Source organism: Pagrus pagrus, assembly GCF_965226575.1.
Source record: "Pagrus pagrus genome assembly, chromosome: 11".
In the NCBI taxonomy this organism is placed as follows: domain Eukaryota; kingdom Metazoa; phylum Chordata; class Actinopteri; order Spariformes; family Sparidae; genus Pagrus; species Pagrus pagrus.
This window is the reverse complement of record NC_140195.1, coordinates 10271268-10286594: the sequence shown is the minus strand read 5'-3', so window position 1 is coordinate 10286594 and position 15327 is coordinate 10271268. Positions and strand designations below refer to the sequence as shown.

General features: G+C 42.8%; 1 protein-coding gene across 1 annotated transcript in view; it reads left to right on the top strand.

The window, feature by feature from the left end:
- The window catches only part of fgd (faciogenital dysplasia), a 59544-nt gene extending 44539 nt beyond the window's left edge, over nucleotides 1–15005 (top strand). Inside the window, exons 6-19 of the mRNA XM_084367886.1 lie at nucleotides 2253–2389; nucleotides 3198–3354; nucleotides 3525–3663; nucleotides 5417–5475; nucleotides 5968–6114; nucleotides 6210–6302; nucleotides 6413–6492; nucleotides 7972–8002; nucleotides 8495–8599; nucleotides 9062–9115; nucleotides 10849–10950; nucleotides 11126–11254; nucleotides 12176–12316; nucleotides 13359–15005. Coding sequence (XP_084224012.1) covers nucleotides 2253–2389; nucleotides 3198–3354; nucleotides 3525–3663; nucleotides 5417–5475; nucleotides 5968–6114; nucleotides 6210–6302; nucleotides 6413–6492; nucleotides 7972–8002; nucleotides 8495–8599; nucleotides 9062–9115; nucleotides 10849–10950; nucleotides 11126–11254; nucleotides 12176–12316; nucleotides 13359–13604 — 1620 coding nt within the window. The 3' untranslated portion in view covers nucleotides 13605–15005. The remainder of the gene's footprint in view (nucleotides 1–2252; nucleotides 2390–3197; nucleotides 3355–3524; nucleotides 3664–5416; nucleotides 5476–5967; nucleotides 6115–6209; nucleotides 6303–6412; nucleotides 6493–7971; nucleotides 8003–8494; nucleotides 8600–9061; nucleotides 9116–10848; nucleotides 10951–11125; nucleotides 11255–12175; nucleotides 12317–13358) is intronic.
- Nucleotides 15006–15327: the final 322 nt, after the last annotated feature.

The window sequence follows — 15327 nt, the reverse complement described above, 5'->3', positions numbered from 1 at the left end:
TGGTGTGTCTCTAATGAAGCACATATTGGTGTGTGTGTTGCAGTGTCATGCCCTCACAGCGCTCTTTAGCGACTTGTATGTAAATCCTGTGGATTAAAGACGTGTTTCCTGACTCTTAGCTGGGTTTATAATTGGAAAGCTCTTTAAAATAACAGTCTGGGCCCGATGATGCGGCCCAGCTTTGGCTGACTGAGCAGACGTCTGTCTACAATCACATTCTCAACTTCACATTTCTGCACCGAGTATTAAAAATAGCTTTAAACGACATGCAAACACCAAAGTAAAGTTTGAGGAAGCACTTCTGTCAGGTTTACTTTGTGTTAATCCCTCCTGAAGGACATGAGATCAAATTGTGGTGGCAGCCGTTCAAAGAAGTTGCTCTTATGTTTGGAGCCTCCAGGTTATGAACAGCTGAACTGTTTTGAACAAGTTGGCGTATTCGATTTCTTTGTTTTGATCTGATCAACAGTCCGAACCCAAAGATACTCAGTTCACTATCGTTGAACCCAGAAAAGAGCAGCAAGTTAACACAATTGAGCTGCTGGAGCAAATTCCCTGATCATCAAAGTTGTCACCTGTTTACTAATCCACTAAATGTTTCAGCTCTAAATCTGATGCATTCCCTTCTGTAAAAACTCTTTTCATCACTTTAGTATCTGATTTCTCTCAAAAGTCATTGCATGCTCCCGTATTCTGCTCTGTGAATCGGTTATCGTATTTCTTTTTGGCCTCTCTTTGTGTTCACTCATGTTCGTGTGATGAGAACTGACTCCCGGTGGTTCAGTCCTCTTCCTCTTTGCTAAGTTCATGTGGTGGAGGAGATGCTCGCTGCCCTATCACAGCGCAGCTATGGTTTATTTTGCCACTGAGGGCAGAGAGTCCTCACAGTTAACTTCCTGTTTTCGTCTCACTACTTTCACACACGACCATGGTTTCCATGGAAACAGTAGTGGCGGTCTCGTGTTGCTGCGGCTGGTAGGGAAGCAAAAGGTGATGGAAGTGAAAGGTGAAGCAATGTATCCTTTTCAGTTCTGATGCATCGCTGTGTCTGGTTTCATAGCTGAAGCTGAACATTTATGAAGTTACAATTTTATCACCCGCTGACATTAACTTGTAATACTGCTGAAAATAAGTGAATACATTTGATAGAGAGTAAATCATTTAAATTGGTTATCCAGTGATTTTGTATTGAACTTAAGAAGCGTTGAAGGCTGAGATATCCTGTCCTTTAGTTCTGGGTATGGGTCAGAAACACTGGATCCTACATTTCCCATAATGCAACTCATGTCATCTTTCAATAGAGCCTCCTGCTATGTTGTTTAGACTCCACACCTCCAGTTTGTTATGCACTATTTTTGTCATGTATTTGTTTTAGGGATAAACAAGTAATTGAAATATTGCAAGAAGCTAATTTTTTGAGAAAGGTCAAATGTGCGACAAAACAACATGTTAATGAAGTACTGTGGTGCTGCAGCGATGTCATGGTCGACTGTTTGGTACAGACCCAAGCACATATCACATCATCATTTTTTGTCCATATCCTGCAGCCCTGATTTGTTTTTTGTTGTTGTTGCTGTTGTTTATCTTCTTTATTTCACTTCTTAGAAAGTGATGATACGAACAATCATCAGAGAACACAGTTAAAGAGAAATATAATCAAGTGTACAAGCAAGCAGATAAAGGATAAGCAAATAAATAAAGTAAGATAATAACAATAAGACTCAAAATAGTCAAAAATAATAGTACCAATAAAAAGAAAAAGAAAAGAAAGGAAAATAACCAGAGGAAACAAAAATACCAAACATTTGTGAGCTCTAGCTTCTTCGATTTTGCTTTTAACTGTTTCATATCTTTGTGAGTTGAATATCTTTTGGTTTTGGACTATGGGTCAGACACAGACGTCACCTTGGGCTCCAGGCAGCTGTGATGGGCGCGTTTCATAAATCGAAAGTGTTTTATCAGTGGTTTGCCTGGGGTCATGAAATTATCATCTGAATGCTGAACTAAACTCAAAGTGATTCATCCATCGAGTGTACAGTTGATGTAGTCTAAGGCAGATGAGCAGTTGCAGTTGACTCACACTATCAGAAAATAAACATATTTGCATGGATAAACAAAAACACGGACATTTTTCCATCTATGTTTACATTCCTTCTCCCCGAGTCAGAGCCCAAACTGGGGGTGTTTGGAAGCAGTCGCACAAGTCTTTGTATACAAACGCTATGTTGTGTGTTTTTTTTTAATCTCTGCAGGTTTTTTGCACTAAGCTCACAGAGGCTGGAATCCCTCAGGACGTCATTACTGGGATCTTCTCCAACATCTCCTCCATCTACTGCTTCCACGACAAGTTCCTGCTCCCTGAGCTCAAGACACGCATCACTGGAGAATGGTGAGCAACGAGAGCGATGTCGTTCGACGGATGATTCGGCTCTGTAGTGGTCAGTTAGGCTGTAAAAGGCAGACTGCAGGGTGCTAGTGGAGGGCGTTATGGTCAGGTTTTCAGTGGTTTCAGGTTTCTAAGCTATGTGGTTTTTGTGTGTGTGTGTGTCAGAGCTTTTCTTTCCACTGTCAGCAGGAAATTTACCTCCAGTGTGTGTTATTGTGCCAACATCAGCCACCTTTGGTAGATAATGACTCCTCTAGAGGGCTTTGTTTAGGGAAATAACCTGTCACATGATGGTTCCCCTCGCATTATTTTCTGGAACTCATTAAAATGTATTGGCTCGGATAGAGAGACTTAAAAACTACACAAACTCACACGAGAGACATCCACACAGCCAGTCAGAAAAGTGCACCGTAGGAAGAAATTTCCTAAGAAGGATTCATTTGTTCCATTCTCCAATAATGTTCATGAGATTAGACTCATTTTATCTTATGAGCCTCCAGTTGTTTCTTGCGTCTGATGGATGAAGTCAGCGCTTCCTGTCTTATGTTAGAGTCAAGACGCTCATCCGTGCGTGTGAGAGATGTCAGGAGGAAAGATTTAATTGAATCAGCCAAAGCAAACCTTTAACTACTAATGGCACCTCACTAAGTGGAAAAAAGATATCTACTGAGGACTATTCTCCCTGCAGCATCTATAAAATACCGACTACACAAACAAGTAAGCTAATGTTCAGGGACAGGCTGTGTATCTTGATAAAGAGCTTTATCACTACATATATATACATTTTAATCAAGATGTTGTTTTGCTGTAGGGACTCCAACCCTCGTATCGGAGACATCCTCCAGAAACTGGCTCCGTTCATGAAGATGTACGGAGAATATGTGAAGAACTTTGACCGAGCCATGGACCTGGTCAACACCTGGACGCAGCGCTCGTCGCAGTTCAAGAGCGTCGTCCAGAACATACAAGTAGGTCTTCCGTGTTTGTCTCCTCCGCTGTTTGTTTACGAGTCTATTTTTGCTCAGTTACCATGTTTAGAGGATTGCAGCGGGGGTGTGCCCTCTCTTAACTCCACATTACGAAACCCTTAGTCACAATTAATCAGGTCAGATGTTTGTTTTTGTGTTGTAACCTTCAGAAACAGGATGTGTGTGGGAACCTGACGTTGCAGCACCACATGCTGGAGCCGGTCCAAAGGATTCCTCGCTATGAGCTGCTGCTCAGAGACTACCTGAAGAAGCTGCCTGAAGACGCTCTGGACAGAAAAGACGCAGAGAGTGAGACATTTGAACACCTCAACAATTTTTTACTGCAACACACCCGCCGCTCAGTCAGAGAAATCTTCTAGATCCAGTTTTCTGTCTTCCCGTCAGCCTGTTTTACCTCAGCTTCCGCTCATGTGTCATTTCATTTAAACAGCAAAACCACTGATCTCGTTTTGCGAGCCAATCTTTTAAATCTACATCAAACTAAACAGAGGAATGAGACGCGTTGAGATGGCAGTGCCCTTGTTGAGATAAAGAATGAATGTCTGAACTCGGTCGGACTGAATCTCCATTGCAAATGCTGCCATACAGCCAAAAGTGATGCGGTAATTAGAGGTGGCATGTACACAAAGAAGGCCGAAGAAAAGAGCTGAAAGAAGTTGAACTGATGCAGATTCACATTCCAAGTAGTGCCGGTGAGCCGCTTGAGTTGAAAATGCACAAATGAACATGTGGTTATCCTGCAGTGTATGGGCGGGAGGAGAAGGAGTAGAAAGTAGCTGAAGTCGATCTTTTTTCTCACTTATTCCACCAAAAAGCTCATGCTACCTACCTGCATTGCTCAAACCTTGTTTGGGAGCCAGTTGATGAGATTCAGCCTACATGATACTATGATTCATTGTTTCGCTCCACGACGCACATCATCATATTTTTGGATCTGTAAAGTGGATGTAGAGACTTTGCAGTGCGGTATGTGACATCACGATGGGTGCTGGGGTCTTCTATTTAAATCAATTTATTCAATTAAGTAAATCAAATATGTATCAGAGTCTTGGCTGCATGAGGAGGCTTAACTAACCTTTTAAATCCAAGGAGACTCGAGTTTTTTGCACAAGAGATAAGATCATCCTTTGTTGATCAACCACATGAGGAATTTGGGTCTTCGAGCAGCACAAAGACAGAAACTTAAAAGACAAATAATTATCAGTTCGTAGGATCAAATCAGTAGAAATAGATTAAACAGGAACAAACGCATTTAAACAAAAATCTATTTGGTATTGTTGGAAACATACAGCAAGAAAAATCTGTATGATTATGCGTACAACAAATAAAAAATGAAAACATATTTTAAGATTAAAAGGTCTGACGTCGTGTGGAGACTAATAATTCAGTCTCAGTAATGACCTCACTGGGCTCAACCATTCATTTAATCCATCATGGAGGTGATGGCAGGACATTTGGCTGCTTCTTATTACACAGTGGTGAGGATGACGCCAGATGCTTCAGATAAAGTCTTAAGTGCTCTGTGTGTGGATTCATCTGCTGCCTGACACAGACAGATTACACACTTCACATCAGTGCGTCACTCTTTGGACACGATCTGAAGTCCTCCCACATCCCTGTGTCCGTTTACCTGAGTATTAACTTCAGCACACTGTGTTGTTTGGAGTCGGCCTGGAAGGTTTTTTCACGTCCACTCCAGTCGAAAAGCAGTTCATCACAGTTGTTTTGGCCTCATTTCCCCTGGCTGCGTGTCTCCTCTGTTTATGTAGGCCATGATTAAGATGGCTGACTCAGGTGCTCGCAGGCTTTAGTGCGAGGCTCTCTGCTGGCTTAAAGCCAGCCCGAGGCATGCAGTGTGTTTAATGTTAGGACACACTGTATTTGTAAAATATATCTTGTGTGACACGTCTGACGATTTCATAGTGAGCGGCAAACGTGTTTATAGCAAGTCTGCAGTTCGACTCCAACGTGATTTTTTTGTTGTTAAGTCTGGATTTTATGCTAACACGCTCTCATTTGTGAATGTGAATCCTTGTTACAGAGGCACTGGAGCTGATCTCTACTGCAGCTAACCACTCCAATGCAGCAATCAGGAAAATGGTAAGACTTTGCTCGACAGTTCACTCTTCTGTATCGTTTGTGTTTTGTCGTCTGTCTTTAAACTCTTCACAACACTCTGTCACTGTCTCGTTGAGCTCTGTAAAAAAAAAACCAGCTAACATATTACACAATGAAATGGTAGCTGATGCTGTTCCGTCAGTCAGCAACATTGCTGCAAGTGCACTCTCAAGGAGTGAACGAGTTGAATTAGTACAGACAGGAAGTTGCTGTTTCCTGCCTCGAGTTGCACAGCTTGAGGAAGCCCGACTGACTTTTTAACATTCATCCTCCTCATCTATTTCCTCTGTCTGGCCGCGTTACTTGTGTATCACACAACCTTCAAACAGCTCGAGCAGACTAATGTGTTTCTGAATCAATAAAGAATATAATATCTATTTTCCGGCTTACCGGCAAACCCATGAATGAATGAGAGTCTTGTTTGAGCTTTTATCTTTTCTGCCTCCTCATCCTCTTGTTGTCTGATGTTTCCAGGAGAAGATGCACAAGTTGCTGGAGGTTTACGAGAGGCTCGGAGGAGAAGAGGACATAGTTAACCCGGCCAATGAGCTCATCAAAGAAGGACATATCAAGAAGATGTCAGCCAAAAACGGAACAGCACAAGACCGATACCTCTACTTGGTGAGAGGACTGTTAAAGTAGAGAAATATCTCACTGCTGGAGGATCTTTGTATATGAGCTCATGTGATGTTTCTCTCTGTCTCTCGATCATATAGTTCAACAATATGGTGCTTTACTGCGTGCCTAAACTCAGACTGATGGGACAGAAGTTCAGCGTCAGAGAGAGGATTGACATCGCTGGCATGGAGGTGCAGATCTGCTTCTAGTTCTGATGATTTCATTTTGCTTTCTGCTCGAGCCTTTTGTTTATTTATTCTGGTGCGTCCAAATCGAAAGTTGCCCTCTTTGTTGATCTCAGGTGCAGCAGAATGTGAAGCAGAACCTTCCTCACACGTTTGCCATCATCGGCAAGCAGCGTTCACTGGAGCTGCAAGCCAGGTAAAGAGAAAAACTACAGACCCTGAAGTAAAAACTGTGTATAAGATACAACATATATACCCAAAATGTTCAGTATTAAAATCAAATAATACCAGAAATAAAGTCTCTCAGCCTCATTTTCAAGCTTGATCCATAGTTAATTTCTTTTCATTTTCAAGGCATGGCAATGAAAAAGAGACCTAACATAACTATATACAACAGAGAAGAAGAGATAAAGGGTAAAACTTAATAATAAAATGAATGTAAAATGTTGCAGCAGTTGGGCATCATTCATTTTCATACATAGTGATATATTTGGATACCCAGGATGATACAATGAGAAGGAAATGTGGACGTTCCTTCACGTCATTATCTTGACAAAATCAGCTCTCAGTGGTTTGACAAATTGCACCTATTTTTCCCACTGATGTGTGAGAATAACCTTTTCCATCCTGTAAATATCCATTGCCACTACTTTCCAATTATTTATCTTAGGTCCAACATGCATCATCCATCCGGAACATTTTCCCCTGCTGCGATGCACCTATTGAATATTCATCAATACCCTTTGCCTCTGGGAAGATATAGCCTCAGTATATTGGTTTGAAATCTAATGGTTATTTTATTGTTTGTATACTGAGTTCATATTTATTTCATGAATTGACATCAATAGTCTGTTTTAAGAAAAAGCTGACCATAACATCCCAGATTGCCATTCAAAGGATTGAAACTACAATGTGTTTTTGCTCTTTATAGTTGTCTGAGAAACACATATAAAATCAAAACACTGAGCAACCAAAAGTAACTCTGAATTAATAACCAGTAAACTACTCACAAACCAACTTAGCCAGTTGGCTTCCTCTTAGCATGCTCACCCATGGCTCACTAACTGCAAGCTAGCTAACCAGCTAGCCCCTGTTGGCTAGGGAAACTACAATGTGTTTTTGCTCTTTTAAGTTGTCTGAGAAACATATATAAAATCAAAACACTGTGAAAGTAACTCTGAATTAACTAGTCGACTGCCACAAACCAACTTAGCCAGTTAGCTGCCTTCTGGAAGGCTCACCAACTGCAAGCCAGCTAACCAGCTAGCCCCTGTTGGCTAGGGAAACTACAATGTGTTTTTCCTGCAGAGAAACATATTTCAAATCAAAACATTGCTGCAGTAACCCTGAATTAAACCAGTTAACTGCTGGCTAATAACCTGAGCTCACAAACCAGCTTTGCTTCAGCTTGGCTTAGCTTTCTAGCTAGGTAGCATGTCCAGCAAGCTGAACAACTGCTACCACACGTAGCCAGTTAGCTTCTGTGAGCTGTTTACCAACTGGTTTGCCGCTCTAAACAGACAAACAGAGTAACAAATCTGTCTTTAACTTACCTTTACACAGCTACACGTGCTACCTAGGTACACTTCACTGCGGACTGACTATGGTGACATTGTGATGATCTGTATTTTTTGTTCAGATAGAATAATCTCATGATCTTTCCTTTGCTTTTCAGGACGGCTGAGGAGAAAGAGGACTGGATCCAGGTGAGGATCGCGCTCGCGCCCACGTACATGTAGTGCAGCCACGCACACGTCATGCACACATTCTCGGGTCGTTGTGTTTTTATTAAAGAATGGAATTAGCAAAGATTTCCTGCCCACACTCATTCAGTGTGTTTGGGAATTAAATTCTCTAATAAAGCCTCTCATTATTGCTCATTTAGCCCATTACAGCAGAGAAAAGCCGATTAAAACATTTTGCAGGCTGGGAGAGGGTGTGGGCGTATAACGGAGGCGGTCTGGGAGGTATTATGTGTGTTTTTAAGTCTGTATGAGCGATCAGGTAGGGAAAGGAGCTAAGTAACAGACTCTGTAGGAGACATACCATAAGATCGAGCACTTTAACATGTTGTGATTCTGCAAATGCCAATGTGTCTGATCAGTAATCAATCTCTTCTTGTTTTTCCTTCACTTTCCTCTGCGATCTCTCCATCACTCCTCCTTCCTCTGTCCCTCTAAATCTCTTCTGACTCTCAGGTGATCCTGGCCACGATCGAGCGGCACAAGCAAAACAGCGAAACATTCAACAAAGCGTTCAACAGCTCCTTCTCCCGGGAAGATGACCACGTCCCAGAGTCACCGGTCAGTCTCACTCAATCAGTTAGTTCATTGATCCGTCAATTAGTGGTGTCATCTCGTGCAGTGAATCACGACAGGCTAGTGGGACACCAAACAAGTTCGTCATAGTCTGGTCTTTGTCCGGCCTGCACAGCTCTCCATCTATGGATGTGGTAGTATAACACACACACACACATAAAGAGGCTCTTTCTTTTCATCCCTGACAGTTGCTCACGTAGCGTCTGTGAGTCTCTTCCCCCCAAGAACTCTCTCATGACCTAATAGGGAAAGCCCAAGTCAAAGTGTATACAAAACTCTTATGGATCTGCTTTGACCCACTTTTGGGCTGGCTGGAGCTGGACGCTGGCCAAACGTAACTTGACAGAGGGACTTTGATCACAAGGTCCAGACTGACACCTAGTGGTAGAGATATGCGACTGCAGGCAGAAGCTGCTGGTGCTCAATATGCTGTTTATTTCTCCTCAGGGTCCCTGGTGCAACACGTCCATCGATTCAGATGGTGAACGACTGCATGAAAGGGTAAGAAAAAATTACATATGTAAAGAAATAACGCTTGATCTCACCTGACATGCCTTGTAGGAGTGCTGGTGTACCCAGTGTGTTATTAGATTATAACCGCCGTGCAAAACATGTCCAAGCCACGTCAGTTCGCCATCTTTGTTAACATTCAGAAGGCGCCAGAATGAAGGACATCTTTTTGACAAGTTTGCTTATTGACGTCCAAACCATAGCATTCAATAAAACAGATTACAGTCAAGGCAGCTTGCTTGCTCGTGAGCACCTGTGCCAAATTGTGACATTCAACTTCTTTAGAATCCGTTTTCTAATAAAGTCTCGAATCTGATGCCATGTTTTGATCGTCCAACCTTGGAGCAATAGGCTACCCAATGAAGTTTGACGACCAAAACATTGTATTCAATAAAGCTGATAGTAAATCAACACAGGATGTGACTCTGGGTACCTTGTTGAGTGTCTGGCCCATGGACGCACGGTGAGGCTGGAGGTTTTTATTCCATCCTGTAACTTTTGCTGAAGCGAGTCCAAGAATGAAGTTATAAAAACTTAATTTTGAATCGCAAGCAGCTGTCCTTGGGACGTCCGTTATTGAACTTGAAAAGATGTCGAAAACTACGTCGTAAAAACCTTCATTTTGAACACTGTGAGGGTCTTTGACGTCAATCGTGAAGGTTAAGAAGATGTCTAAAATAGAAAACTTTTACTCTGGCTCCTCAGTTAAAGGAGCCCGAACACGTAGACGTGTTCTGAACTGTCGACAAAGTCATTGTATTGACGTCTTTTTTGGATATGTTTTGCTCAGTGGGTGCCCTTGAGCAGAAACTTGCTGTGGGCTACTATTTGACTCCCCTCTCCCTCTGTGTCTATTGTGTATGTATTAGGTATTAGTAGCTCGTGACCTGAATAAGCACAACATGAATGCAATTTAAACTGAAATAATATCCCTTTTAAAACTAGATATTTATTCTGAAGGATCGTGTGATAAATCGTATTAAGGCTCCTGTGAGTTTAGTCACATTGTACTTTCAATTGTGCACACAGTCGTACCAATCTAGATTGTTAATTAATCAAATTACCACAAACAAATTGGCACATATTGAACTCGAGGCCTTCAGGTCTCCTGAGGGGTCTGGAGCTCAGGGTATTCGCCTGCTTTGCCTAATTGGTAATCTAATTGTGAGACCTTGAGACTCATTATTTTCTGGTTTATTTAATGAACAGAAAATCTGCGAGTTTATTTGTTTGTTTTAATCTCCGATTAAATGTGTTTTCAGTGGAAGCACTTCAACAGCTTATTTGCATTTAAAAGTTAAAAGAATCCCTTTAATATAATTACGAGGTTAGTGTCTGCTTTCAGAGGGTCTATGTAAGAGCAGAGTCTAGCTTTGCTGTTACTCAAAAAAAAAATCATCACCAGCAAGTAAAAGTGTCAGAAAACGACAGCTAACGATGACCAAGTGTGCCAGCTGATTGCTCAGTGTTGTTTGCAGGATGTTGCTTTTACTCGTCTTTCCGACAACCTGCACTGCGGCGAAAGCCTCCATCTGATCTCCATTTTTAGTGTTAGAGAAGGACAGTGTGTCTGTCTTTGTCCGTGTTAATAAAGAGGAGAAAAGGAAGACTGGATGAAGCAAGACAAGCTGTCAGACATTCCTTTTGGTTCAGTCGTGCTGAAACTGAACAGACCGAAGACCTTGACACATGACTCCGTGTTTTTTTCTTAATATATTTTCCAGAAGAGTTCCAGGAAAAAGGAGAAAGAAAAGCAGACGTGTAAAGGCTGCAACGAGAGCTTCAATTTCACCAAGCGCAAACACCACTGCAAGTCCTGTGGAGCGGTGAGCACAGATGGAACAAGAGAGACATTTGGGGCATTGTTTGATATGATGTAGAAATGAGGGGATCCTGTAGAGAGAAGTCAAGGGAACAAGTGAAAATGTCCGGCAAATAAATGTTAACAACCGAGCAGCCTCTGAACACAGCCTCTCTTTCCCTCTGTGTGTCCTTCTGCAGGCCATCTGTGCGAAGTGTTCGAAGACCTTGGACAACAAAACTAGCCGAGTTTGCCCAGAGTGTTACGAAGCCAGCCTCAGCCTGGAGAATCTAGGCGTTAGTGAACAGAAGAGGAAAGCTGCTCCTGAGGTGAGACGGACAAAAACAAGAACACAAACACACTGAGAAGCAACACGTGCATACTAGTTTATTTTTCTGCCTTAATTTGTGCCAGTCCAAGATGAGATCCAAGTCTCCCCAGTGTACCAACATTCAATGTCAACCACAGTTTAGCAGCCAGACAGAAGCACAGTGGTGTACTTGCTGAGTCCAGTACACCATCTCTGCTGAATACTAAAGTCACTACTGTTTTGTCTAAACACACATTAAATACATGTGCATTTATGAATTAGCTCGGATTCACATTGAAAGATCAACTTGTCCGTCTTTGGTGACTCACGTTATAATCAGATCTCAGCTTAGGAGAACCAGCCGTCTCAGCTGACTCAACAGTCTGGCTGCTTCAGGTGTCTGTCTGGGAGCTTGTGGATGGACTTACAGGCTGTACTGAAAAGAAGAAAACCATGCTATCTGTATATAATTTTCATATTTTATCTTTGGATTCTGACAAATTATTCAGGCCATCGTTTTAGCGACTAGATCCCGGGGGTAGAAAAAAGCTCATCTGCAGGGAAACGAGTCACCACATGGGGGAGCTGTAGTCCAAACAAGGGTTAGACAAGGGCTAGCAGGAGCTTAAACACCTGTCCATGTGCAAATCTCTCTGTGTCCTACATTGTTGTTACGTAACGGTGAGCAGTGGAAGACCTGTCACTGTCAGTTGCTCATCAAATCCCCAAAAATATGATGCAGATGGATTTTAATTAGAAGATAATTCAAATCAATAATAGTTATGATGATAATTGTTGAGCCCTTTACAAAAGGATTCACCAGGGAAAATCAAGATTAGACAGTTTCGAGATCCAGTATGCAGTTCTCAGGGGTGTTTTATATATTTATTACAATTATGAGGCTCTGAATATATATTTCTGTGCTATCGTATCTCTTTAGAGACAGACATCTTTATCGGGGGAGAACTGCCTGCTGTGTGGCCACCTTCAAGTGCAGGAGAAAGGGAAGAACTGGACCAAGATGTGGGTGGCTGTGACCAAGGCTGAGCCAATGGTGTTGTACTTGCAGATCAGTGGACAGGTAAGAGTTCAATACACACACCTGGGAGGTAGGTGTGTGTGTTTTCATGTGTCCAGCTGTTACAAAATACACCACACTTTCTGTAGTTTCAGTTATTATATATACTATATAAGTATTTATATACTCTACCCTTTATTTCTTTTACTCAGTAGTCATACATGTATTTTAATACATGTGGTTGGCCTGTTAAGCTAAGCATTGTACGATAAAAAGGACAACAAACAATGCACACGTTGTCCTCACATGGCCACATCAGTCATCTCTTCTATCCCCCGCTGATCCTCTTGCTGCACCCGTCTGGCCTTTCTGTACGTCCTGCCCGCTTCCTCCTTTTGAAGCAGGACATCTGCACAGTGTAGCGCCTGTGCACATCAGTGAGGATGTGTGAATCAGACCTGTCCAATCCTGCCTGTGCCAGGCTGTCTGTGCGCTGTCTGCGCGCTGTAGATTTGGGCCAGGAGGATTTGGTTGTCCTGAATCTGACCTCAGGTATAGCTGCTGCCGTCGGTGACGCCTCTCTGCCGTGTGACAAGGTTTTAGTTCGCGCTGCCCAGATGAAGCAACTCTTTGGATTCCTTGAAATCTTGGCTCTGTATGTAGCAATAAATCTGCTGAGAACATCCCGAGGAGTTGCATCCAAACAGTGGTTAACATGGTTGCTTAAAAAAAAGATTCCCATGTTTGGAAAGCTTTTCGCCAGAGATTGTGATTCTCTGTCATTCACAGCGGATGGCACAGAAGGGAAGTCAGCCTGTTAATGCCTCCCCTGGTTTCATTTCCAGTACTAATATCCCAATCCCACCGCAGAGAGCTGCCATTCCAAAGATTAGGATTAATAGGAGTTGGACGAGCATTTCCTGATTATACAGAAAGAAAGAGGGGGAGGGGAGATGGTTTACTATACATGCCTGGTGGAGTATATTCCCCTTCAACTGAGGAGACAAGCTGTCACTAGCTGTACAGTATCCTCCCTCTTCCCTCAAAACAGAAACCCAATGTAAAATACTACTCCTGACTTGACTTGTTTTTCATATTTCTGTAGGACTCCAAAGGGGCGCGGGTGATTCCTCTCCCTGGCTTCGAGGTGAGCGCGGCTCCGCCGTCAGCAGGCGAGAAGCCGGAGGTCAAACACGCGCTGCGACTCAGTCACACCCAGCAAACTTTCCTCTTAAGTGCCCAAGATGCAGAACTTCAGGCCAAGTGGTTGGACGTCCTCTCCAAAGCTGCCCGCGGAGAAACGCCCGCGGATGCATCGACGAGCCTGACTGAACACAGGAAGAGCCAGTAGTGGCCATGTTGGAGCCGCAGGACTCGCTCCCTCCTCCTCCCTCCCTCTCCTGTGTATAGAGCACACATTACTTGAATTCACTTTATCTTGGCACTTTTATTTTCCCTTTGAAAGGACCACTCAATCCTTCCTATGCCACTTCAATCTTATCCTCATGACCACACGGCTTCTTCTCCTTCCCGTCTCCATCTCTTCTTCGTCTCTCTGGAACACAACAAAAACAAGAAGGACTCTCAAGCCACCAATGCCACTGAACGTCTGTGTGGTTAGGATATTTTATTTCTGTCAGTGTTTTCAACAGCCGGAGAGGACTAAATGTTTTATTTGTAATATAGCTGAAGGTTCCTGTATGATGTTTTTTTTTTTTTTTTTTTTAAGAAAAAGATGAAGTTTCTTGTACATTATGAGACTGTGTTGTGAAGCATTAAATCGTATGTGTCTCCATTCGTTTTCAAAAGTATGTATGTGTTTTGAGTGTGAGCCCCCCTCCCGTGTTTATTAAGTATTGAATGTTAGTGTAAGAAGCCCGCGCTGGCCCACCTCTCTGTTCTCTTCACTCCTGCTGGGGACACAGGGGCAGCTCAGTGGGTATTGTACAGTATGTATACTATAGTGCGATGTAAGGAAACAAAGAAAGAAAAAGACATTTTAACTTAAAGAAGACACAGAGATGTGTGTACGCTTGTGGCTGGCCACCTGATGCTCCCACTGTCCCATCTTACAGACCGTCTCCTCATACTTCTCTCTGCTATATTGGAAATAACTCCCTCCCCATTATTGTCTGTGGACTCTGAGACCTCTAATCTGAGTCTGATCCACCACATCTCCACTCTCTCATTATTGTGACTCGTCCAGATGAGAGTACACAGCCAGAATGGGATCACGTGGCCTCAACTCTGACCCTTCGGTCTCTCAATATCACCACTTGTACACATACAAAATAAATCCTTCTCTCTCTCTCTCTCTCTCTCTTTCTCTCTCTCTTGCTCTCTCTCTCGCTCGCTCGCTCAGCATAGCGACCGTTTGCCTGCTTCTCTCCCTTTGGTGATGTGATGGAAACCAAGTACTGTACTGTAAAACTGTTTATTCTGCCTTGCCCCCCAGTACCCCGCTCCTCTCAGCACCAGCCTTTAAGCAAAAGTAGCAAAAAAAAGATAAAACTCGTCATTGGATCTCTTTGTGCATGTAAACTCACTCATATTTATGTACCGTGCTATGAAATCTTAGCCCCCCTCTCCCTCTTTTTATGCCCCAGAGTTCATTCTTGTCGTACTGTAAGTGAGCAGAGGCAGCAGTGAGTGTTTTTAAACATGGATTGTGCACAGTGGAAAAAGCAGTCAAAAGCATATCATCAATAAACAAGACGTTGTGATTCATTCAGCGCCACGCTGTCCAACAAGATCTTCACGTGTCGTGAGTTTCTGTCCGTTAATGTGTTTCTCCTTGTCTTTTCCTCTTATTGAATGCAAGCAGGCCACAGATTTGTATGTAAAGGGAAAGATTGATGTTCATTCACTCCAGCCACTGATCTAGCACTGATATCACACACAGAAAACAGCGGGTGGAATAATGCCAGCAGATATTTATTTTAATATGATGATGGGATGTAAGAGGATTAACGAGCATGTAGCGTACACTGTATGTGTGCGGTTTCTGTGTACAGGTCATTTAGGGTTACTACACTGTTCATCCAGTTAGTCACAATAACTGAAAATTGTGTTAC